Here is a 27,154-nt window from a genome sequence, read left to right as displayed (position 1 = left end):
TGCTTAGAAGTCAGGTTTCATTCAGGTTACCGACATGATGGAATACTTCCCACGAAATTTACTGAATCTTAATCCATTACATTTGTTCATAATGTCTCATTACATTAATTCCACTGAATTCTTTAATTAATATCTTTCTTTTTGCTTCACTTTCACTTCTTATCTGTCATTGACACTTATATCACTTTAATAATCACAATAGTCAACACGACTCACTTCACTGAATATTGTTTCTGCAGCCCACCACACCACACGTTTGAACTTGACGCTGGGTATCTACCCTCTAACCGCTACTTAAACTGACTAATGGCAAAACGTGGACATGCTCAGCTCGAAAAACACTGCATTATCGAGACGACGTAACCCAGCGGAAGCCCACCTTCCGAGGATCTTGACACACACAACATAGGTGTTCCCGGGGGGTAAGGGAGGCGATTGAGGGCAAGAGGAGGCACTTCTCCCCTGTCCTCTGAATCTGGAGTACAGAATTTTTATTCATTAGGGAATTCTCATACGCTTCCAGAAGTAATTTCCCATGATTCCAGGAAACCTCTTGTTTAGCCAATTGTAGCATAATGTGACTCAAGGCATGATATGTTTCGAAACTGATCAACTCATCTATATCACAAATGACAGTTTCAGAGTCTTACCCCTCCCTCCCCCCCCCCCCCCCCCCCACACACACACCAGATAAATTTCTGCAGACTCTCATGCTTACAGAGTGTGGTGTGGTGCAGGGCTACGCCACAGTGCTGGATGGGCGGGTGATGCTGACGCCATCGCAGCGGCTGCGGCTGTCGCTGGCAAGAGCAGTGCTGCGGGACGCGACAGTCCTGCTCGTTGAGAACCTGTGCAAGGTCGAGGACGATGACGCAGAGGCGGTATGCAGTGTTTACCTCACCGAAAAAAGAAAAAAAAAAAAAAATGTGTGTGAAATCTTACGGGGCTTAACTGCTAAAGTCATCAGTCCCTAAGCTTACACACTACTTAACCTGAGTTATGCTAAGGACAAACACACACACCCATGCCCGAGGGAGGACTGGAACCTCCGCCGGACCAGCCGCACAGTCCACAACTGCAGCCCCTTTGACCGCTCGGCTAATCCCGTGCGGCTACCTCAACGACTTTCTTGTCTCAACTGACTACTCGCGACAAGTGAGTCTACTGCAGTGCCCCAGGCGTTTTATTCCTGTACGGTGTCTCGCCTGTCATGAGTGATCGTTTTCGTTTACTCCACAGCGCCAAAACAGCATAATTATGTTGTGAGTGTGTCTGCTGTGTAATTGTGCGCCTTGGTAAAAGCAACACTATACGTTACCAGCGCTTCTTTACTAAAAAATCGAAATATAGTAACAGAATGTAGGGGCAAGCATTGATAATATTGTGTAGAGTGAATTAAAGATGTTTCTCCTTCACATCTCCTCCTGCACAGTGGCGGAATGCTTGAGTAGCGATAGTTACTCATTTTAAAGAAAAACACGCTGTAACTACTGTAGATAGCATGTAGCCATGTTGTTGTTGTTGTTGTTGTGGTCTTCAGTCCTGAGACTGGTTTGATGCAGCTCTCCATGCTACTCTATCCTGTGCAAGCTTTTTCATCTCCCAGTACCTACTGCAACCTACATCCTTCTGAATCTGCTTAGTGTATTCATCTCTTGGTCTCCCTCTACGATTTTTACCCTCCACGCTGCCCTCCAATACTAAATTGGTGATCCCTTGATGCCTCAGAACATGTCCTACCAACCGATCCCTTCTTCTGGTCAAGTTGTGCCACAAACTTCTCTTCTCCCCAATACTATTCAATACCTCCTCATTAGTTACGTGATCTACCCACCTTATCTTCAGCATTCTTCTGTAGCACCACATTTCGAAAGCTTCTATTCTCTTCTTGTCCAAACTGGTTATCGTCCATGTTTCACTTCCATACATGGCTACACTCCATACAAATACTTTCAGAAACGACTTCCTGACACTTAACTCTATACTCGATGTTAACAAATTTCTCTTCTTCAGAAACGATTTCCTTGCCATTGCCAGCCTACATTTTATATCCTCTCTACTTCGACCATCATCAGTTATTTTGCTCCCCAAATAGCAAAACTCCTTTACTACTTTAAGTGCGTCATTTCCTAATCTAATTCCCTCAGCATCACCCGACTTAATTAGACTACATTCCATTATCCTTGTTTTGCTTTTGTTGATGTTCATCATATATCCTCCTTTCAAGACACTGTCCATTCCATTCAACTGCTCTTCCAAGTCCTTTGCTGTCTCTGACAGAATTACAATGTCATCGGCGAACCTCAAATTTTTTATTTCTTCTCCATGAATTTTAATACCTACTCCGAATTTTTCTTTTGTTTCCTTTACTGCTTGCTCAATATACAGATTGAACAACATCGGGGAGAGGCTACAACCCTGTCTTACTCCCTTCCCAACCACTGCTTCCCTTTCATGTCCTTCGACTCTTATAACTGCCATCTGGTTTCTGTACAAATTGTAGTTTGTATGTAGCCATACAAACATTATTTTTAGTTGCGTATAACTTTCCTACCTTTTTCTGTTCATACGTTCCACATCATAATGTTTGTCGTGAATCTGATCTATGGAACAAGTAACTAACTAAATAACTTTAATAATTATGTAAGTAAAATTCATAGTCGATAATTTTCACAAAGGTCATATGGTAAATTTATCACACTCTTGAGAGCAGAAAGAATAGGAAATGTTTCGTCCAAACATTTCAAAACATCTACATTCATCTTCTCGCAAAACTATACACTCACAAAAACCTACAAAAATATTTAGAAGCAGTAAATGGTGACTTTTCGCTGTATTCTAAGTAATTTGTTTTCTTTCTAAGGGGCAAATATCAACGGAAATTATGTTCTTCATTAGACAGATACGCCTTTTTCACGTATGAAGCAGTTTTCATTGAAAAGCGTTCATTTATTGATATTCTTCTTTATGAATTTTGTAGGCTTTTTGTTTGTAAAATGAAAGTACCTATTTGCTTTCAGGTATTTCATCTCTTTTGTGGGAGACCACTGTTAGGAAAATTACCATGTCCTCATGAAACCTTTTCAACGTGCCATGAAAAAAAAAAGAAGAGATTAAGAAGACATTAAAGTATTAAAGTACAAAATCCATGACCATAGCAGGAGTGCTCTTGGCGAAAATAAGTTAACTTCTGATGATAGCAGACGATGCTACAGTCCCATGTTTCTGCGCATGCGCAGTCAGGGAGATAGTCAAGATTTAGAGTGGACACAATCAAGTAACCATTGGCTGCACTGAACCAGTCGCAGTTTATTAGTGGTAGAGTTGCTAACGAGAGCATGACGAGCATCCACCACAAGCAGTATATTTTGACCAGAAAGTCACTTGTGTAAAATGGTCCTTGTGGTCCTTCCCAACACTTTGCAGCAAGCACACTCCATCACTCATGTTTACAACATTATAACTTGCCCTTTCCAAAGAAGGTAGTTGCTGACAGGTGATGGGAGGATTTATGCACAGACCAATTAAGGCGGGCCTAAGGTGCTGAGAGACAGCGTGCTGTCAACAAAGACATGTTCATATAGGTCGTTGGGGCACCAAGAGCCTCAGGTTAACGGCAGAATTATACCACTTTCGTTTAGGGCCAGAGACTATTACACAGTACAGGTACTCAATGCAGTGGATACTATATTCATTCAGGCATATTCATATTTTGTATTGTAATTTGCAGTATGCCATTTCTAGACAACGGCGCATTGAAGATTTATCATAAACACATCACGCTTATAATCAAATGTCTGTTAACGACGCATTAACGATATAAGCCATCAAGAAGTACTGTGATAACCAAGTTGAAAGACGGAAATTGCATGTCTGCAACATAGCATGATGGATAATGTTGTGGATTACAGAGTTGAAGTAAGTATAATAGCAATGAGCTGGTTGCTCCATTGACCACTCACATTTAGTGTGATGCAGGAGAAGTTTTATTTGTCCTTGGATCATATTTTATAATTACATTAGACACGTCACGATCATACATCATAAAAAGAAACTTAGCAAGCTGTCAATTATCTGGATGCAGATTATCCACTTTACAGATTATACGTGCATAGTTGTACGATTTTTGAAAAAATAAATCACCCCAAAAGTATCTATTACGATTATCGCGAATATTATTGTTTAGAGTAACTGTGGTGGATGTGACTCATTTTTTACCATCGGGAGATGAAACGGGGCGTAATGTCAAAGTTGGACACTGCTGAAATATTTTTCTGCTGTTTCCCATTTCACCTTCTGGTAGATGTGGGGACTCTGCATCTACATGCATACCCTGTAAACTGCTGTGACGTACATGGCAGAGGGTACTTACCATTGCATACGAGGCTATCAAAATGTTTCCTTTTGAAGGCTAGACAGTCCAGAATCACTATGCCATTCACGCAAAATTGCCATTAGCATTGAGGTAATCATACCACTGATGCTCAAGGTTGATGATGCCTGTTTGATACAATGCCATGTCCATCTCCATGAAGAAGTCTTGCAACTGCCTGCTGCACATCCTCATCCAACAGGAATCGTAGACCCTTCAAAACACTTTTTAAGGGACCGAAGGCATGATAATTGTATGGGGAAAGGTTGGAGATAGGGTGGGCACTCGAGTGTCTACCATGTGATTTAGCATAACTTCTGCATAACAACAATTACAATATAGGGACTTGTGTTATCATTAGGCAGCAGCACCCGCTGTCACAGTGAAAGGGTACAATACCGCCCGACATTGAAAATAGGTACAACATACTTCATTATTCTTGTCAGAACAACATATTTTTTGTAAAAATAACTCAATTTAAATTAATACAGCAAAGCCGGATACCAGTGTGGGAAAGAATGACAATTTATTTATTTGATTGATCACATGTGCACTCCCACAAAATAAATCCCTACATCCAATTTGGTGAGATCTGTGAAATGAATGAATGTATGGTCGTCTGCTAACCGCAGATAGTGAATGTGAATATATGATCATCTTTGAGACGATCCTTTGGCCACCTTTGGTGGAGTCAAAGAGATGAAACTTACCGGAGCTTTGAGTGCCTGAAATGTGGCTGACCAATACGGTAGCATGGTCTTCCCCCACCTCGACAGAGGTGCGAGATGACCTGAAGAACGGCCATGTTTCGGCACTCTGCTGCTGGATCTTGTGCTGTTAAGACCTGTCTTAGGTGTGCTCCGTAAAGACAAAAGAGTGGAGACATGGTATGCATGTGGAATATTTAAGAGTAATTTGAAATAATAATTTCTCCATTTCAGGAACTTTTGTGGGGAGAATTAAATGTGAGGCAGGTAATATTAATGGGATCGTAGTAATCTTCGGAAGTGACCAACGGTCACAATGAAACCACGTGTAGCAATAAGTTGAAATACTTCCGTGTGCTTAAGTTAAGCTGAATTACTAGCGTGTGTACTATAAGTTGAAATATTTAAGAAATAGCATGTGCAGGTCTTGAAATTTGAGGCGAGTACTTCCACGTGGTGAGTACTGTGTGAGTCTCAATCTGTGTATGAGACAAAGGATAAAGAGAAGTACTCGTCCAAGGTATCAGTCGAGGACTCGCGTGTGTGACGAATATGATCTTAATATTACTTTGCGTGTTATGTTTCCGTGTGACGCTAGATTCAAACTCTAATACTCTGAGAGATAAGAAAGGTGAGTCAGCCGTCTATCCAGCAATGCCACTTGGCTTGCATTGCACAGGAAGACGTGCATATATCTCCAGAGTTCATAGTAGGAAAGTAGAATTACGAAGTGGGGCAGTGTCGTGTGAAACTGGGATAAATATTAATTGAAGTGGGAAAGCTGAAAGTGATAATGTTGTGACTATTCCCTGTGTTGTATTTCATGTTGTAGTATGGTGTATGTCATGTAATTTGAGTATGTGTGGTTTGCATGGGAGAGTAGCAAGGTAGTTTCAGAGGTAGTGGGTTATGCGTGTTCCTTTTGTACCGCTCAGTCTGGAGGAAAGTTTCGTGATGATGGTTGTGAGAGTCGAAGTGTGAGATATAGCAAAAGATCCACCATCCTATCCAGAAAGTGCACTGTAGCGTTAAATAATTACGAGACCATAAGGTAGAGAGTCACCAATGTAAAGCCATGCCCACTGGGCGGAATTTCTCATGTGTTATTGTTGTAGGTTATAGACTTTGTGTGTTTAGGTTATAGAATTTATCAGAATAAATAAGATAGTGAAAAGAAAAAGATTGGTGGCCTTTTCCTTCGAATTGTATATTGTCATGATATCCAGAATTTATAATGTGTGCGCCACTCATATTCAGTGCGATGGCCACGTGTTGATAAAAGCCGTTAAATGAAAAAAAAAGAAAATGTGGTATTGCCAGTGCGTAGTGAACAGTCAGAGTTCTGTAAATTACTGATAGTCAGATGTCCGTTTCCGTTGCGTATTATTCATATAGGAGGATAATTTGTAACTTAATTGTGAGTATGAGAGTTCATGTTACTCGATAAATAAGAATGAATCCACTCGCTTGGCAGACCACTCATCTTGCAGGCCTGACTGCTTGATGCCACAGTATGAGCAAGGCATGTGGGTGCCTCTCTTAATTTCGACCCTGCCAGGATATTTTGCCAGGATATTTTTTGCTGTTAGGGTTTGCTGTTAAGATTTTTTTATTTGATGGAATATATTGTGATAGCACTAAGAAGTAAAAATTTTTTTTGTTTGCAATTTCTTTCTGGATTGGTGAGGATCTTTCATTTTTTTTATGTAATTAATTGCTATGTCGTCCAAGGCTGGAAGATCGTTGCATAATTTATTTTGCGTAATGTCCGTAGTAACTAGTTCGCAGTCGAAAAGTGTCACCATGGAGAATAGTGATTCTGGGGTGAACGTAGCAGTGCAGCAGGAAGTCAGCCGTCTATCCAGCAATGCCACTTGGCTTGCATTGCACAGGAAGACGTGCATATATCTCCAGAGTTCATAGTAGGAAAGTAGAATTACGAAGTGGGGCAGTGTCGTGTGAAACTGGGATAAATATTAATTGAAGTGGGAAAGCTGAAAGTGATAATGTTGTGACTATTCCCTGTGTTGTATTTCATGTTGTAGTATGGTGTATGTCATGTAATTTGAGTATGTGTGGTTTGCATGGGAGAGTAGCAAGGTAGTTTCAGAGGTAGTGGGTTATGCGTGTTCCTTTTGTACCGCTCAGTCTGGAGGAAAGTTTCGTGATGATGGTTGTGAGAGTCGAAGTGTGAGATATAGCAAAAGATCCACCATCCTATCCAGAAAGTGCACTGTAGCGTTAAATAATTACGAGACCATAAGGTAGAGAGTCACCAATGTAAAGCCATGCCCACTGGGCGGAATTTCTCATGTGTTATTGTTGTAGGTTATAGACTTTGTGTGTTTAGGTTATAGAATTTATCAGAATAAATAAGATAGTGAAAAGAAAAAGATTGGTGGCCTTTTCCTTCGAATTGTATATTGTCATGATATCCAGAATTTATAATGTGTGCGCCACTCATATTCAGTGCGATGGCCACGTGTTGATAAAAGCCGTTAAATGAAAAAAAAAGAAAATGTGGTATTGCCAGTGCGTAGTGAACAGTCAGAGTTCTGTAAATTACTGATAGTCAGATGTCCATTTCCGTTGCGTATTATTCATATAGGAGGATAATTTGTAACTTAATTGTGAGTATGAGAGTTCATGTTACTCGATAAATAAGAATGAATCCACTCGCTTGGCAGACCACTCATCTTGCAGGCCTGACTGCTTGATGCCACAGTATGAGCAAGGCATGTGGGTGCCTCTCTTAATTTCGACCCTGCCAGGATATTTTGCCAGGATATTTTTTGCTGTTAGGGTTTGCTGTTAAGATTTTTTTATTTGATGGAATATATTGTGATAGCACTAAGAAGTAAAAATTTTTTTTGTTTGCAATTTCTTTCTGGATTGGTGAGGATCTTTCATTTTTTTTATGTAATTAATTGCTATGTCGTCCAAGGCTGGAAGATCGTTGCATAATTTATTTTGCGTAATGTCCGTAGTAACTAGTTCGCAGTCGAAAAGTGTCACCATGGAGAATAGTGATTCTGGGGTGAACGTAGCAGTGCAGCAGGAAGTAGGTGTCGACCTTGGGTTAATGAGCGAGAATGGCAAACACTCGGAAGGGGCTGAATTGTTCAGCGGACTGCGGCTAGGTGATTCTTTAAGCGGCAGGCTTTGTCCACAACCGGGGCTTTTCCCGACGATGTGGGCGAGCCGGGAATAGGTCAGGTATGCAGTGAAAGTGAAGCTACCCCTGGCGAAGCTACGGTTTCTCAGGCGAACGAGGTGAGTGCACCGAAAGTAGCAAATGACAATGTGCTACTGCAGTTTTTACAGAGGATGGATAGAGATAATAAGGAGAGAGAGAGAGGTATAATAAGGAAAGATTGGAAGCGATGGATAAAGATAATAAGGAGAGAGATAGGGAGACTAAGGAAAGATTGGAGGCAATGGATAGGGGAAATAAAGAGGCAATGAGGAAGCTACACACAGTTATCAATGAGCGTCTGTCCACAGTTAATAATCGGTTAGATGAGGGGGAGAAGAATCTGGATGCGTTGAAGCAAGTATGTGATGCTGTGAAAGAAAAAGCCAATAATTTGGAGGTACGAATAAGTGCAATAGAGAGTGATATTACAGAACGTAGGGATGTGTTGCCAGATGAGCGAATCAAAGAGATAGTGGAGGACTTACTTGCAGATAAAAAAGGGGCATTAGACAGCATGGAAGCTCAAGTCACCCAGCAGGAAGTGGCGCTAAATAAACACAGGGATGAAGTTGCGGAGGTAGTGGTCAGAATGAATACGATTAGCGCAGATGTAGAAAAGGTCAGTATAAGAGGAAAAATAGGCTCTGACAGTACACAGCGCGAGGTTTATGCCAACCAGGAGGAGATACAATCACTATTACAGTTTAAAGAAGCACAATTAGAAACAAATAGGAAACATAGGGAAGAACTAGCACAGTTGCAATTAGCGTGCAGAAGCAAAGGTGAGACACCACCAGGTAGACTGCAGAGGGAGAGCGAGATAAATTCAAAAAACGAAAATAGGCAGATAGAGGAAGACGAACTCAGAGAGTTAGAAGAACGGTTGTGTCAGATAAAACAGGTGGCAAACCCAACTGGGTATAGTCCAAGGTCAGAAAACATAAATGCGGAAGAAGAATGTAGGAGGCACTTTGTGTCGGTACGAATGTGCACTTGTTTTCCGGATCCTGATAATTACCAACATCCATGCCTGTGGCTGTCTCAATTTCAAGATTCATTACCTTCATCGTGGGGACCGCTCCTCAAAATGACAAAATGAAGTTTGTGTGTAACCATTTGAGGGACGAGGCTAGAGCGAAAATGCAGGAAGTTATTAAAGACTGTAGTAGTTACATGATATTTTGTGACAAGTTTTTAAATGAATTCTGGTAGAAAACTAAGCAGGACCAGGTTACACAAAGCATATTGATGATGTCAAATTGTAACGAAGGTGGTATAAGAGATCCAGTGGCGTGCTATTAGGAAATGCTGAGACGAAATAGGTATTTGGATGTGCCATACGAAACTGGGGAGCTCATTAGGATCTGTATAACGAAGTTGCCAGTGAGATTGCGCAGAGATATAGTGATAGCAGGCAGAGGCTTAGACGATTCCGCGTCATTTCAGCACTTGTTACAGGAACTGGGTAATGAGAGCAATATCGTGAACGGAGACACGACTCATAGATCAGACAGAGTCAAGGATAGGAACGGCAGAAACTATCAGAATGACAGGAGAGCATGGAGTCCTGGCATTTCTTTCTTGTCGTAATAGATTGATGGATAGGAGAAACTAATCCAACATACCAGCCCTCAGCATCTTGCCTTAAAACACATGCCGCTGGCACTGAAAATTGTCTATGTAGCAGACATACTCTACTGATATGTAGGAATGCAAATACCATACTTCTGATCACAAAAAAAATACCAGTAACGGCATCTGTTAGGCTGGTCTCTCAGAGCAAAATTTGCAAATTTTTATTTGGAACACTAATGTAAAAGGACTGTTTCCTCAAAACAAAGCAGTTGCTTAAAAAAAAAAATTATGTAATAATGCCAATGAGTCCAGTTTAATTAGTGTGATTTGACTATTGCAGGTACTTAACACGTAATGTAAAAAGTCAACATTGTGATCGAAGTTTTTAGATTAGCTGCCATCTGATCTTTAGTATGTCATTGTCGTGGTGCTGCGTATGGTTGTTCGGAATCTGGTGTTAGTGAAAGAGGCCACTAGCACCAAAGTTTCTTACACTTGGGCTGTCCCATCTCTCCCAGCTTTTATACTCTCTGCACACATTTAATTTTCAAGTAAGCTCAGATTCTTAACTAGCAAATTCTTTGCTGTTTAGAGTGGACCACTCAGAGTGAGGTGGATTGTCCATGAAAATGCTGTACTGACTGAGACAATCAAGGGAAAACAATCGTGTGGGCTTCATCACATTTCTAACATCAAATTATGGAAAAGGTAAGGGTAGATCGAAAGTAGGCAAGTTATGGTAGGTAGTCAGTGTATTTATTTGTGGTGTGTAATGTTGTGCAGGGTCAAATCAAACATAAGAATTTTCAGGCGGGATGTCAGGAAATATGATGGAATAGACTGGTCAAATGAGTCATGAACAGGAGTCGACAGAGTGGTATTGTACGTATTTTTTGTCATATGAATAAGGATCAAGCAGAAACAATGTGATGATTAATGAGTGGATAAATATGGTAGATAGAGAAGCGACGTGATAAATAGTAGTGGATAAAGGTGATATTTAAGGAGAGAAGCGACGTGAAGCAGTGTGATTAATAAAGAGAGATCCGACGTGATGAAACAGTGGTAAATAAAGGTGAGTAGGACTAATAATGTGGAGATGTCTTAGATGTATGTTACAGAGAGGCCTGTGTATGCTGCAATCGAGATTGATGTGAATGGCGAAGGAAGACCAGAATATGATGGAGTAATCGACGGACGGAGAGCCGAAATACGAATGAAGAGATGAGGACAACTGCACAACGTGAAGGGACATAAAGGGAGTATGAGATCCAGATGGTGAACGTTGTGGAATACTGACGTAAGATGTAATATAAGTGTAAATCTAATTCTTACCATAACATTTGCAATATGAAAAAAATAACTTTTGTTGTTGTTGTTGAAGCCTGGTACCAGTATAACTAATCAAAACGGTACCAAGAATGTGTACAGTTATTTTGCAGGATGAATAATTTGTGTATTTTTTGTTCTTAGATGAAATGTCGCAATTCTAAGTTGATATTTAGCAGGATGAATAATCGGTAAAGTGAATGCAGAGGTAAGCCGATGGAGAGAGGTGCCAGAGTGAAAGGACGAATTCAGAGACTGGAATGCTATCTCCGAAACAGCTTCATGTGTTATGTGGTTGAGTATAAGGGAGCAAAGGTACGGTATGTTGTCTTGAGTGTGGTGGTGTTAAGGTTAGCTGACTTCTAGACCTATTCTGTTAGTGTATTAATGGATTGAATGAGAAGGAAAATGTGATGTCTGGTGAGTGTGAGTTGTAGAGTAGTGTGATCAATGCGCACACTCCTGTAAAGGGGATGCTACCGATCCATAACTAAAACATTATTGCTTTATTGTTTGATTTGGATGAACCTCGATGGCAGGTCAGAATCTGACATCATGTGAATGATTCATACATGTCCTAGAAATGTTGTTATATATAATAAAAAGGTAAAATATATAAAGAGATACTAATTTCAGTCTGTCACAAGCACAAAGGAGCATTGTATGTTGTATGTTTAGAGTCATCAGTTTCTAAAATGTTTATTGTGTTAGGATGTTAAAGTAGTTTCCTATTTAATAACATGTGGTAGGTAATTGTGAGCTGTGTAGATTATTTCTTATTTTTTTGTTAGAACACTTTCAAGGGGTATTAATTTCAGTCTGTCACAAGCGCAAAGGTTCACTGTATATCGTAGTTTTAGAATCAACAGTTTCTAATATTTTCACTGTGATAAGATGTTAGAGTAGTCTGCTATTTGTTATTGTAATTATGAGCTGTATAGACTGTTTCTTTTTTTTTTTTTTTTTTTTTACACTTTCATGTTTTGTATGAGGGACGACAGGTACAATCAATAGCACAAGTGTGGGCTGTATATAGAAAAGAGATAAATGTTGATGTTGTATGTGTAGAAAACTAGGGTGTATGATTTTATGTTTTTTAGAACAATGATTCTTTTATTACCAATGTATCTAATAGATCATACATGTAATCAATGAGTATTTAAATACTGTAAGAATATCCTTTTGTCTGTAATGTTACGAGATGCACGGAAGGGTCTGACTGATTGGGTGTCGTAGCACTGAGGTGCCCACGCAGAACGCGCCCATAACTACAAAAAAATGCGGGAGGCCAAGCTGACGTCGCCATGGGAGAGGTGACAGAGCCGCGGCACTCCCCACTCCACTGCCAGTCAGGGTACACTCAACGCGCCCGCTACAGCAGGTCAACGGCCTGGGGCAACACACACGTACCACTGGCCATTCATAAGTTCCGCCACCCTTACGACTGGGGAAAGTATCCCGCAGAGGCAACAGCGGGTGGTTTCTTCTGCTCAACGGCTCGTGCGGCGGCACCACGGCAGAATGAACGATGCGGGGCGGAGTCCGGCGGGCATTTTTTTACCAGCAACTATTAACTAGTACGGGACTGTGGAGCCGTGAAACAAGATGACTGCTCATATGTCTCCATAAGGTGGAAAGTGAGGGACTGGTGTTTCCACGTTGTGAGTAGTGGAAAAGATTTTGTCTTTAGCAGACAGGACGATTGTTTTGTTTTGTCTTGACCACTGAACAGTGGGATCTATAAACTTTTGGCAGTGACTTGTTAAGTGTGCTTTGTGAATTGCATGTGGGATGCTTGGTATACTTAAAGAGGACAGTTGTCGTTTGGTGACTAATTATTGTATGAACGCAAGAAACTAGAGTGGGACATTGACATTTGGGTTTGTAGTAGGAGACATTTCTTTAATTGGTGCGGGAATAAGTGCTGTTTGTTGGAACTTATGACTTTTAATTACACCATGAACTGAAAGGACAGAACCGTGGGTAATAATAGTTGTAGGGCCATTTCTGGACGACCAGATTCATGTGGATGGTACTCTGAGAGTGACTATGACATTTGTGTTTAATGTGTTCAAAATGCCGATTTGAGTGACTTAAAGACTTTCGTCCGGGTAACCATGGGAGAGCTTTGACGCTGAGACAGTGTTTCTAGGGAACCTGTCAGCAACTTTTTTGACCCCAAGAAAATCACAGAATGAAATGATTCCGTGTGACTCGCAACATAGGGAATAATGTATTTGTACTTGTAATTGTGTAAATTTTTTTTATATGTTTCATTCCTGAAGGGACAGCAAGTGTAATTGTATTTCATTAACATTTGTATTTAGAATAGTTAGTGTTTTTTTTTTTTTTTTGTTTGATGTGGGTTCCCAGTTCACGTAGCATGTTTATTAGAATATTTGGTACAATGATGCTTTAATTATTAGCCAGTGGCGTAATACTAACGTAGCGGCTGTTGTTGCATTGGTAAGTAAGGTTGTCACAGGGGACACGAGTTTGCATTGCACAACAAATATCGGAATTAACTGATGCATTTTGATGTCGTGGACAGTAATGATCTTGTTGGTGTGTTGACTGAAGCCACTTATTTTCATTATCACAGTGGTGATATTTCACATTAAAGTGTAACGAAGGCTAGTCGAAATGCAAGTTCTTGTCGTCTAAATGTGTAACAACAGAGAAATGAGCAGTAGAGTAAGATACGAGAGCTACTGGTGGATTCAAGCACTTATTGTTAACTATTTATTGCATGTATTGATCAAAGTTGATGGACTGACTAGCTCAGCAGCAGGTATTTGTACTGGTGGACAAGGATAAGATTAAACTCACAGTCGAGTAGTGGTGGCAATTGCTTAAGTCATGATAGTTAATGAGGTATGACATGATGTCTTAGACTGACTATATTACGTAACCAGTATGTAACTTCGGGTATGTATCATTGTTTTTCTTCTCAGTTTTATTTCTCTGTATGTTTGATGTATATTTTAGAGTATGGTATGGAGCCTGACATTATACATGTAACTTGTGTACACAATTTTTTTTTCTTTTGATGATTTTGTTTTGTATTTAGACTTTGCTGTGTAAAGATTATTACAACGCAATTTATGAATGTCAGATTACTTGTTCTGTGTTTGGACGGTGAGCTATTTAAAATTTTATGAGTAAAATTAGTATTTTTTAAGTTGTTTTAGAATTATTGAAGTTTGGATTACTCATAAAAATAACGAAGATCCCAGTAACTAAGCAAATTTTTATCTCAACATTATTTTTTATTTGTATGAGGTAATGTTTTATTTGTCGTGTGGATTGTTGTAAATTTGTATGTGTACGTTACTCCGGATTGTGGAGAGTACAATAATGCAATAACTGTGTCAATAATTTGGTAAAGTAACAGTATTTGGTCATCTATTTGAGGTCACCAGGGGCTAAGGTCTCCTCCTGGTTATTATGATGACTTGCTACGTTTGATCTAATACAGCTTTCTTAAAAAAATGCTCGGAACTACCTCGCATTGCAAGGATAGTGCCGTGCTATTTTTTTCTGCATGGGTAGCCGGTGGTGAAAGGATACAGTACCGCCCGACATTGAAAATAGGTACAACATACTTCATTATTCTTGTCAGAACAACATATTTTTTGTAAAAATAACTCAATTTAAATTAATACAGCAAAGCCGGATACCAGTGTGGGAAAGAATGACAATTTATTTATTTGATTGATCACATGTGCACTCCCACAAAATAAATCCCTACAACCAATTTGGTGAGATCTGTGAAATGAATGAATGTATGGTCGTCTGCTAACTGTGAATATATGATCATCTTTGAGATGATCCTTTGGCCACCTTTGGTGGAGCCAAAAAGATGAAACTTACCGGAGCTTTGAGCGCCTGAAATGTGGCTGACCAATACGGTAGCACGGTCTTCCCCCACCTCGACAGAAGTGCGAGATGACCTGAAGAACGGCCATGTTTCGGCACTCTGCCGCTGGATCTTGTGCTGTTAAGACCTGTCTTAGGTGTGCTCCGTAAAGACAAAAGAGTGGAGACATGGTATGCATGTGGAATATTTAAGAGTAGTTTGAAATAATAATTTCTCCATTTCAGGAACTTTTGTGGGGAGAATTAAATGTCAGGCAGGTAATATTAATGGGATCATTGTAATCTTCAGAAGTGACCAACGGTCACAATGAAACCACGTGTAGCAATAAGTTGAAATACTTCCGTGTGCTTAAGTTAAGCTGAATTACTAGCATGTGTACTATAAGTTGAAATATTTAAGAAATAGCATGTGCAGGACTTGAAATTTGAGGCAAGTACTTCCACGTGGTGAGTACTGTGTGAGTCTCAATCTGTGTATGAGACAAAGGATAAAGAGAAGTACTCGTCCATGGTATCAGTCGAGGACTCTCGTGTGTGATGAATATGTTCTTAATATTACTTTGCATGTTATGTTTCCGTGTGACCCTTGATTCATACTATAATACTCTGAGAGATAAGAAAGGTGAGTCAGCCATCTATCCAGCAACGCCACTTGGCTTGCATTGCACAGGAAGACGTGCATGTATCTCCAGAGTTCATAGTAGGAAAGTCGAATTACGAAGTGGGGCAGTGCCGTATGAAACTGGAATAAATATTAATTGAAGTGGGAAAGCTGAAAGTGATAATGTTGTGACTATTCCCTGTGTTGTATTTCATGTTGTAGTGTGGTGTATGTCATGAAATTTGAGTATGTGTGGTTTGCATGGGAGAGTAGCAAGGTAGTTTCAGAGGTAGTGGGTTATACGTGTTCCTTTTGTACCGCTCGATCTGGAGGAAAGTTTCGTGATGATGGTTGTGAGAGTCGAAGTGTGAGATATAGCAAAAGATCCACCATCCTATCCAGAAAGTGCAGTGTAACGTTAAATAATTACGAGACCATAAGGTAGAGAATCACCAATGTAAAGCCATGCCCACTGGGCGGAATTTCTCATGTGTTATTGTTGTAGGTTATAGAATTTGTGTGTTTAGGTTATAGAATTTATCGGAATAAATAAGATAGTGAAAAGAAAAAGATTGGTGGCCTTTTCCTTCGAATTGTATATTGTCATGATATCCAGAATTTATAATGTGTGCACCACTCATATTCAATGCGATGGCCACGTGTTGATAAAAGCCGTTAAATAAAAAAAAAGAAAATGTGGTATTGCCAGTGCGTAGTGAACAGTCAGAGTTCTATAAATTACTGATAGTCAGATGTCCGTTTCTGTTGCGTATTATTCATATAGGAGGATAATTTGTAACTTAATTGTGAGTACGAGAGTTCATGTTACTCGATAAATAAGAATGAATCCACTCGCTTGGCAGACCACTCATCTTGCAGGCCTGACTGCTTGATGCCACAGTATGAGCAAGGCATGTGGGTGCCTCTCAACAGTTTTTCCAGACAGTGGTTTTTGACAGACATGCTGTCCCATAAACATTCTTCATTCTCCGTTGGATGTCTGTCTGTGTTTCCTTCAGCAGTCAAAGAAAGTATAAGAGAACGTTGGTCCTGTTTGGACACATTTGGTAATAACATCGCCATAGTTCACATTTCCTCATTTACCATATATGTCCCAGAAAGACACAAATGTGACATTAATCCCTTGCCTACATGTTAGTGCTTATGTATCCACATCAGAGTCACGCTACATTGCGTATGCACTGCAGCAGTGCCCTCAAACAGAAACTGTTTGATTGCCCCTTACATAATTTATTAGTGATACTTCCCATGCCATTCACTTATGAAGCAATGAAAGAATGACCATTTAAATGCCCAGTGCACACAGTAATTATTCCAATCTTGTCATCATGCCCCTAAGTGTGAGATATTTAGCGGGTCGTAGTTTATTCTTAGTCATCATTTAAAGCTGGTTCTTGAAACTTTGTAAGTAGGTTTTCTCAGGATTGATTGTGTGTATTTTCAAAAGCCACTGAAGCCAGGGAAAAATTAAAATTATTCCATAGTGCAATGTTGAATAATAGACAAAATCTCAAGCTAAAGGAGGCCTTCAAAATTTATCAAGAGTACTATAAAAATTTATTAATACAAGCCATGAGCATCTATGTTGCAAACAAGCTTCAGGCTTCACACAATGTTACTACCGGTGTCTGGGGAGTGATAAACAATTTTAGAACAGGCAGACACAAGTTTTATATGGATTTATTGATCACAATGGGATGGTAGTAAAAGACCAACTTGAAATTGTTAATATATTCAATGAATATTTTTTTCTATAGGGGAAACAGTCAGTGACAAACATAATAACCCGCAGAATAATTTTAAAGGCACTCCATCTGAGCATAGCATATATCTAGCCCCACAAATTGCAAAGAAATAATTCTACATCTACATCTACATCTATACTCCGCAAGCCACCTGACGGTGTGTGGCGGAGGGTACCTTGAGTACCTCTATCGGTTCTCCCTTCTATTCCAGTCTCGTATTGTTCGTGGAAAGAACGATTGTCAGTATGCCTCTGTGTGGGCTCTAATCTCTCTGATTTTATCCTCATGGTCTCTTTGCGAGATATACGTAGGAGGGAGCAATATACTGCTTGACTCCTCGGTGAAGGTATGTCCTCGAAACTTCAACAAAAGTCCGTACCGAGCTACTGAGCGTCTCTCCTGCAGAGTCTCCCACTGGAGTTTATCTATCATCTCCGTAATGCTTTCGCGATTACTAAATGATCCTGTAACGAAGCGCGCTGCTCTCCATTGGATCTTCTCAATCTCTTCTATCGACCCTATCTGATACGGATCCCACACTGCTGAGCAGTATTCAAGCAGTGGGTGAACAAGCATACTGTAACCTACTTCCTTTGTTTTCAGATTGTGTTTCCTTAGGATTCTTCCAATGAATCTCAGTCTGGCATCTGCTTTGCCAACAATCAACTTTGTATGATCATTCCATTTTAAATCACTCCTAATGCGTACGCCCAGATAATTTATGTAATTAACTGCTTCCAGTTGCTGACCTGCTATATTGTAGCTAAATGATAAGGGATCTTTCTTTCTATGTATTCGCAGCACACTACACTTGTCTACATTGAGATTCAATTGCCATTCCCTGCACCATGCGTCAATTCGCTGCAGATCCTCCTGCATTTCAGTACAATTTTCCATTGTTACAACCTCTCAATAAACCACAGCATCACCCACAAAAAGCCTCAGTGAACTTCCGATGTCATCCACAAGGTCATTTATGTATATTGTGAATAGCAACGGGCCTACGACACTCCCCTGCGGCACACATGAAATCACTGGTACTTCGGAAGACTTCTCTCCATTGAGAATGACATGCTGCGTTCTGTTATCTAGGAACTCTTCAATCCAATCACACAATTGGTCTGATAGTCCATATGCTCTTACTTTGTTCATTAAACGACTGTGGGGAACTGTATCTAACGCCTTGCAGAAGTCGAGAAACACGGCATCTACCTGGGAACCCGTGTCTATGGCCCTCTGAGTGTCAATAGCTTTCTAAATTCTTCCAGTTCCACAGGGCATGATGGCCTCACTATTAATGAATTAAAAGTATGCAGACAAAATGTCTCTGTACCTCTATCTGTAGCAGCAAATAATATAATAGAATCAGGCACCTTTCCAAACAGACTAAAAATAGCTCAGGTAACACAATCCTTACAAAAGGTGACTAACTCAAAACTACAGACCAGTCTCATTATTTCCTGTCTTTTCCAAAATATTTGAAAAGGTCATATACAACAGAATTATAAACTTTCTCCAGGTGCACAACCTGATGTTTCAAAATCAAAATGGGGTCTTAAAATGTAAATCAACTAGCACAGCAGCTGCTCAGTTAATTGAAGAGATAATAAACGACATCAAGAACTTTTGGCTGTGTGAATGCCACTGTCCTATTAGATAAGCTATGCCATGGACCTTGCCATTGGTGGGGAGGCTTGCGTGCCTCAGCGGTACAGATGGCCGTACCGTAGGTGCAACCACAACGGAGGGGTATCTGTTGAGAGGCCAGGCAAACATGTGGTCCCTGAAGAGGGGCAACAGTCTGGATGATTGACTGATCTGGCCTTGTAACACTAACCAAAACGGCCTTGCTGTGCTGGTACTGTGAACGGCTGAAAGCAAGGGGAAACTACAGCCGTAATATTTCCCGAGGGCATGTAGCTTTACTGTATGGTTAAATGATGATGGCGTCCTCTTGGGTAAAATATTGCGGAGGTAAAATAGTCCCCCATTTGGATCTCCAGGCGGGGACTACTCAAGAGGACGTCGTTCTCAGGAGAAGGAAAACTGTCATTCTACGGATTGGAGCATGGAATGTCAGACCCCTTAACCAGGCAGGTAGGTTAGAAAAGTACACTAAGCAGATTCAGAAGGATGTAGGTTGCAGTAAGTACTGGGAGATGAAGAAGCTTGCACAGGATAGAGTAGCATGGAGAGCTGCATCAAACCAGTCTCAGGACTGAAGACCATAACAACAACATGGAACATTGGCATCAGAGGTACTGCTCATGGCCTAATACAATTTTACATGAATAATTGAAAAAGAGTTCATACTGCTTAGAACTGAAAGTGGTGTTCACAAATCCAAAATCACTAATATAAAATATGGAGTGCCCCAGGGCTCAGTACAGGGTCCACTTCTGTTTTTGATTTACATAAGTGATGTAAGATATTGGACTCAAAGTTCAAAAATAGTTCTGAATATGGATGATACATCCATCATGTACAAAAAGGAATCATTTAACAAACTAGAGACCCACCATAATAATGCGACAAATCAAACTGTTCAGTATTTTAATGAAAGCCACTTAAATGTAAGCAGTAGTGAAACATGTCTCATGGAGTTTAATGACTGTAGTTTTAATGATGAAATTAAACTATACATAGGCAATGAATTAGTAAAAATGGAGTTTAGTGTAAAATTCTTCAGTTTAACAATTCAAAGCCATCTAAACTAGAATACACATGTTGACACTCTAGCATGTAAGTGTCTAAGAATGCATTTGCAACTAACATTATTAGCAAGTTCTACAAAGTCACTGTTGTCCTAAAAACTGCATGCCATGCGTTATTTTCTTCTCACCTGATTCATGGAATAGAAATTTGGGGAGCCGCAATCAAAGCAAATCTATATAAGCTATTGCTACCCCAAAAAAAGGGCTGCAAGAATCATCTGTGGAGCAAAATATAAGGAATCATGCCGTAGTTTGTTTCCAAAAACTGGTGTACCACCCGTAGTGAACATGTGGATTCTAAAAGCCATATTAAATGAAACAATGGAAAATCCAGGAAGGAACGTAACAATATTATGAAAAGGGTAGTTGCTACTCACCATATATTGGAAATGCTGAGTCGCACGCGCACGCAAATGCAACTCACACACACGACTGCAGTCTCTGGCAGCTGAAGCCACATTATGAGCAGCAGCAGCATTGCATGATGAGAGTGGGGGTAAGGAGCGGGCTGGGGTAGGGAGAGGGAGGAATAGCAAGGTGGCATGGGGGATTGTGAAGTGCTGCTGAGGAGCATGCAGGGACGAGGTGGAGAGAGGATAGGGCAGCTAGGTGCAGTTGGAAGGTTAAATGGAGGGAAAGGGAGCAGTGGGGGGGGGGGGGGGGGGGGGGGCGGGTAGTAGAAAAGGAAAGAAGTAAAAAGACTGGGTGTGTTGGTGGAATGGGGAGCTGTGTAGTGCTGGAATGGGAACAAGAAAGGGGCTGGAGGGTGAGGACAATGACAAATGAAGGTTGGGGCCAGGAGGGTTACAGGAATGTAGGAGAGTTCCCACCTGCACATGTCACAAAAGCTGGTGTCGGTGGGAAGGATCCATGTGGCACAGGCTGTGAAGCAGTCATATTAAAGCCATATTACTTGTTAAAAGAATGCAGCCCAACATTTGTTCTTATTTGTATCAGTCCAATACCAGAAATAAAGAAAAATTTCATACCGGCAGCCACTGAACAGAACTTTACGTAAAGGGTTCACAATATGCAGGTTTAAGGTTTGCTAATGCACTGTCCAATAAAGTTATGACCCTACCCACAATGTAGCTTAAATTTCAACTAAAGGAGTTCCTGTTACAAAATCCCTTTTACACATTAAAAGAATATCAAACTTAAATGCAGAACAAGAAGTGCTTCAAAAAATATGTAAATAGTGTTAAGCACACAATTTTATTTGTAATTTAATCATTATGTTAATCAATGACATATTCAGAAGAATGTTTTACTGTGCTATGTATCAAGAATTGTAACTGTTTTTATACATATAGAATGAGACATGCGACACAAATGTATATAAATTGCCAGTTCGCTTCTTTAAAACATCTCAATGAAACTCTCCCATGGGTCAGACAAACTTGTGACCATCATGTTGCCGTTTTCTGTATATGTTCAGTATTCCCTGCTGGTCCTGTATGATACAGGTCCCACATACTTCAGCAATGTTCTAGGATGGACCACACAACTGATTGCATTTCTTCAGTAGTCTAAGAATAAAATGAAGTCTGTCACTTGCAATACCAACGACTGAATCTATGTGACCATTCCATTCCATATCCCTACAAAGTGTTATATCGATGTATTTGTATGGGTTGACTGATTCCAATTGTGACACATGTATTATGTAATCTAGTTATATTTGAACTTAAACATTACTCATCATTTAAGTTAATAGGTTTCAGTAACATCAAAACACATTTCTATAAAGCCTGGATGTCAATCTTACTAGTGAGTGGTGTCATCATTATCAAAGTTGTCTATTAGCTCAAAATGTTTCTGTCATTAGGCACTGTAGTAGAATTTTCAATTAGTCATAACTTCTAATAAACATCTTTTTAAACAAAACTATGTACAGTACAAAAAATAAATATTATCAGTTGTTTATTATGAGCAGATGGGAGATCCCAACTTCTTCTGTTTCAATCACCTCCATCTACCATTAGCTGCCCTTTTGATACACACTCAGATTTACCACAGAAATCTCACTGTTATAAATTTCAGGTTTTAAGCAGTTTTCTGTATCTAGTGTAATGTGAACTCCACAACATTTTAGAAGCGCTTCAGACACAGACACTTTGTTAGAAAGCTGTGGCAGTTAATAACAAGTGTTATTTTACTCTCGACTGCATGGATAGATGCTTAACACAAAAAATTTTGTGCCCCCCTGACACACACACACACACACACACACACACACACACACACACACACACACACACACACACACAGTCAGCTATCTGGGTAGCACGTAGTACACACATGACCCATTTAGAGGAATCTTACAGTTTCCAGTCTTATGGTGTCACAGAACTTTCAAAGTCTCTGGTTCAATTCCTGAACTTGATTCAGAACCAGGAGGCCACAGCCAATTCTGGGAATAGTTCCGCAAATTATGAGCTTCACTGAAATCCATGTGTGAGGCTAGTCTTCTCAGCCTTCTCTGGTAGTTGCTGGTATGAAACAAGTATGAACTCGGAGCCAGCTCCAGCATGTGCCACAGTCTGCAGTTGTTTGCCCCCACGTTCCCTCAGTGTCTGCCAGAAATGCCCCTTCAACATGTTGAATGAGGCCTCCAGGCATACACACTGGATGCGCCTGGTGTTCCTTCCCATCCGTTGTTGCCATTTCCCTAAAGGGTACCATTATTAATCACAAGTTCTAACTTCTGACAATTAATAGATCCTATTTGTTGGTATTTGATTTCTCTTGAAAAAGATAAGATACATCAGGTTTCCCAACAGGTGAAGTGAGTCTCACCAGCTCACTTTCAGTTTCAGCTAGTTGCTTAGGAAGATCAAAATAAAACTCTGAGTTCTACCTGATCCTTGTCTCCCCTGTACAGGGTGCTTAGCCCACCACCGACATGCCAATCACACTCAAGTGGACAAGTACTCTGTACTTGATATAGAGGAGATGGGATGTATTGCAATCTGCCATCTGCTTTACTTACAACTGACATTATGTTGTCATTCCATTTCATATCCTTATAAATCATTACACCCTGGTATTTTTATGAGTTGACTGATTCTAACTATGGCTTAGTGATATTATAATCACAGGCCAACTGTTTTCACTTTGTGAAGTGCAAAATTTCACATTTCTGAACATTTAAAGCAAGCTACCTACATTGCATCACTTTGAAATATTTCCAAGATCTAGATAACATTTGTGCAGCTTCTTTATGACAGCACTTCATTATAGGCAAGTGCATCATCTGCAAAAAGTTTGATTTTATTATTAATATTGTTTGTAAAGTCATTAATATACAACATAAATGGCAAGGGGCCCGACACCCCTCCCTGGGGTACATCTGAAGTTACTTCTACATCTGATGATAACTCTCCATCCAAGATAACATGCTGTGTTCTCCCTACCAAAAAGTCCTCAATCTAGTTACAAATTTCATTTGATACCCCATATGGTCATAGTTTTGACAATAAGTGTAGGTGTGGTACTGAGTCAAATGTTTTTCAGAAACCAAGAAATACTGCATCTACCTGGTTGCCTTGATCCAAAGCTTTCAGTATGTCATGTGAGAAAAGTGTGAGTTGCATTTCACATGAACAGTGTTTTCAAAATCCTTGCTGGTTGGCATTGAGGAGGTCATTCTGTTCAAGATGCCTCATTATGTTTGAGCTCAGAATATGTTCTAAGATTGTACTATAAATCAATGTCAAAGATATCGGATGATAGTTTCGTGGATCACTTCTACTATCCTTCTTGTGGATGGGTGTGACCTGTGCCTTTTTCCAAGAACTGGACATGGTTTTTTGTTCAAGGGATCTACAATAGATTACAGTTAGAAGAGAGGCTAACTCAGCCATAAATTCAGTATAGAATCTCACAGAGAGCCCATCGGGGCCTGAAACTTCGTTCAGTTTTAATGACTTCAGTCGTTTTTTCAATGTCACTGACAATACTATGTATTTCAGTCATCTTTTCAGTGATATGAGAATTATGTTGGAACAATTCTCCTACATTTTCCTTTGTAAATGAACTTTTGAGAATGGTTAGTGAGTGACTGGACACTAACTTTGGTGCCAATAAGAGCCTCTCAATATGACCAGAATTTCTTTGGATTATGTGAAAGATCTTTTGGCAGCATTCTGCTGTGGTAGACACTGAAGGTTTTTTGCATTGTTCACGTGATAGCAAAACATGTTTCATTCACTCCTCTATCCATAGCCCTACACCTATTATACAGTAGTTCCTGTTTATTTAGAAGTTTTTTTACAGTCACTGTGAGGGCTACATCATGGATGGTTCCTACCATGTCTGTCAAGTGATAGTCAACTATTCTTTTAAATCTGAGTCTTACTTTCATTATATGTTCCTGCCCTGAGATAAAAGTTTCAAGTTCCTCAGTGGGTCATAGCAATACTACATCAGTATCTAGTTTATTGGACATATAAATCTTTCTGCTTGTTTTACTTTCCTTTCGTACTTTCATAATCATTGTTGCTACAACTGACTCATGGTCACTGACACCAGTTTCAGTGTGGACATCCTCAAAGAGGTCAGGTCTCTTTATTGCCATGAGATCTAATGTAATCTGCCAAGAGCTGATAATAAAAATGTCTTTATTATACAGCCTATTTCAGTTCATCAGGTATTCTTTCTGGGGACAGTCCTGCAGGTAACTGAGTATATATGTGTGTTTGGGAAGCACAGGAGCACAAAAGTTTTTTTTAAAATTAGGTGACTCTCCATCCAGTCCAGATAATGATAGTTATAGAGGCCTGGAAGTGTCAGTATAAGATGCAAAGAAATGCCCCCTACAGGCGAGAGTGTAATAACCCTAGTAATTAAATACCACACCATTCTAATAAAGTGCCAGGGCTTGAAGCAGTTCTAAAAAGCTGTGGAGTTCACATAAACACTAGATACAGAAAACTGCTTAAAACCTGAAACCTATAGCAGTGAGGTGTCTGGGGAAAATCTGGATATATATCAGAAAGATAGTAGTTAAAACAGAGCAAGCTGGAATCTCTGATCTGCTCTTAATAAATGCCTGCTCATAATTATTTTTTGTATTGTAATTAGTTTTGTTTAAAAACATGTTTATTAGAAATTATGACTAATTGAAACTTCTACTACAGCATCTAATGGGGAAAACATTTTGGGCTAATAGCTTTGATACTGATGACACCACTCACTAGAAAGATCAACTTCCAGACTTTATAGAAATGTATTTTCATTTTACCAAAACCAGTTAACTTAAAAGATAATTAATGTTACAGTTCAAACATACCTGGACTACACCATTGATTTTACATCACACTGTACATTGTTGTTAATATTTTAATATTTGCAACAGCATACAAGATGATGTATAATCAGTAGTCCAAAGAGTATAAAAATCTATGTGCCATTACTATTGCAAATAGTAATACAAATTACATTGACAGTAGTAAAAACTTATCACACACTGCTTAAAATATTACAAGGCATAACAGTTAGCAAATTGTCATCTCTGTTTCTCAGTGATATATGATGCTGCAGTAGCTGTAAAAGAATTTTGCCAGTGTCTACTCCTCCAAAATTTGCTGCAACTTGCTGAGTTCTTGACAGTGCAGCTAATGATTTGGTATTGCCAAGAGAAATTTAAAGAAATTCAATTTGACAAAATGAACTCTTTCAAAATTACGGTACGTATTTATTGTATAAGACTGTAACAGAATTGGCTGACAAAAATCTATCAGGAGACTGAGGCTCTCTTGGCTGACTCTCCACTGCTTGTATGTATTTCTAACAATCACTGCTTACGTCATCCATTATTGGAAATAGAAAATTTATCTTTTACAATCAAAACCTTGCTGGTGTATACCAACTGGCTACATCCAGTTGCACATTAATTTGTTCCTCTCACATTGCAACATAAATTTTTACAAAGCTTTTAGGTTTTAGTATTGAAATTCATAAGATATATTTGATGGCAATGCATTTTATTAAGTCACTTATATCATGAAGGTTATTAGCTGGAAAATGTTCCTAACATTTGCATGAGTTTATTCTGTAAATAATAACAAAAAGTTAGTTTCACTTCTTCTAAAAGGTATTCTGGAATTACAAAATATGAGTTGAAGTTTTTATGTTCAAATATTGATTAGTAACAGCCAATCAGTGCAGAGATATATGAATGCTTGCTAAGTTCAAAATGAAATTAATGTCAGAATATGAATCAGTATAATAAATTAAGTTCTAAAAAACCAGATAAATGTAATAAATTGTTACAAAATTTATACAAGCCAATAAATAGGGCAACTTGTCTGAGGTCAAATTTCATCTCATATTTATCCTAATGGTCATATATTGGTATGTTTCATGCTCTCCTTCCATGAAGAAATGTTTCCTATTGACAAAGTAATTTATGTTATTATTTGGCAACTGTTATGACTTGTGGATTTCATATTACTTGCTGCCTTTGATTTTACATTGCTTTTTATACTGTTGTAAATATTTTATGATACCTGATGTTGGTCTGCGGGCCAAAATTGGTTGCATAACAAAGAAATTTTTATCAGTAGCTCTTGGCAGTTAATCAAGATGTTTTTCACACCCCAGAATCATTGATAAAAATGCATGAGAACTTTCTAATAAATATAAAGCCTATAATCCCAGATTTCAGGAGGAGGCAAACACCCCCTCTTGTCTTTGTCTCCCACCCCTATCGTAGACACCTATGTTTCCCAACATGAGAAGGGTTCTAAATCATCTTTTCTAGATAGTTTTCAGAGTAGTGTTTCACAGTACAGAGCAGGTGAGCAAAGAACCTCTTCATGAAGTCAGGATAGCTGTTTGGAACTTACGAAGCATCTTCAGTGCTCATAAAATATTGTTAGAGTTCAATCAATTATTACAATGTTTACAAGATGCTGCTGTTCTGTACCATGCTTCGATCAGCTACGTGTTGGATTCTAGCTGACGTCTGCAGAATCATTTCAGCATCCGAAGGCCCAGGCGAAGTGTAGCA

General features: G+C 39.5%; 1 protein-coding gene across 1 annotated transcript in view; it reads left to right on the top strand.

Annotated features, from left to right (window-relative positions):
* The window catches only part of LOC126474355 (multidrug resistance protein homolog 49-like), a 130,982-nt gene that overhangs the window by 80,998 nt on the left and 22,830 nt on the right, over positions 1-27,154 (top strand). The window contains exon 6 of the mRNA XM_050101822.1: positions 738-881. Coding sequence (XP_049957779.1) covers positions 738-881 — 144 coding nt within the window. The remainder of the gene's footprint in view (positions 1-737; positions 882-27,154) is intronic.

The sequence above is a fragment of the Schistocerca serialis genome, chromosome 4 (genome assembly GCF_023864345.2).
Source record: "Schistocerca serialis cubense isolate TAMUIC-IGC-003099 chromosome 4, iqSchSeri2.2, whole genome shotgun sequence".
NCBI lineage: Eukaryota > Metazoa > Arthropoda > Insecta > Orthoptera > Acrididae > Schistocerca > Schistocerca serialis.
The sequence above is the reverse complement of the archived record's forward strand: the minus strand, read 5'-3'. Positions and strand labels throughout refer to the sequence as shown.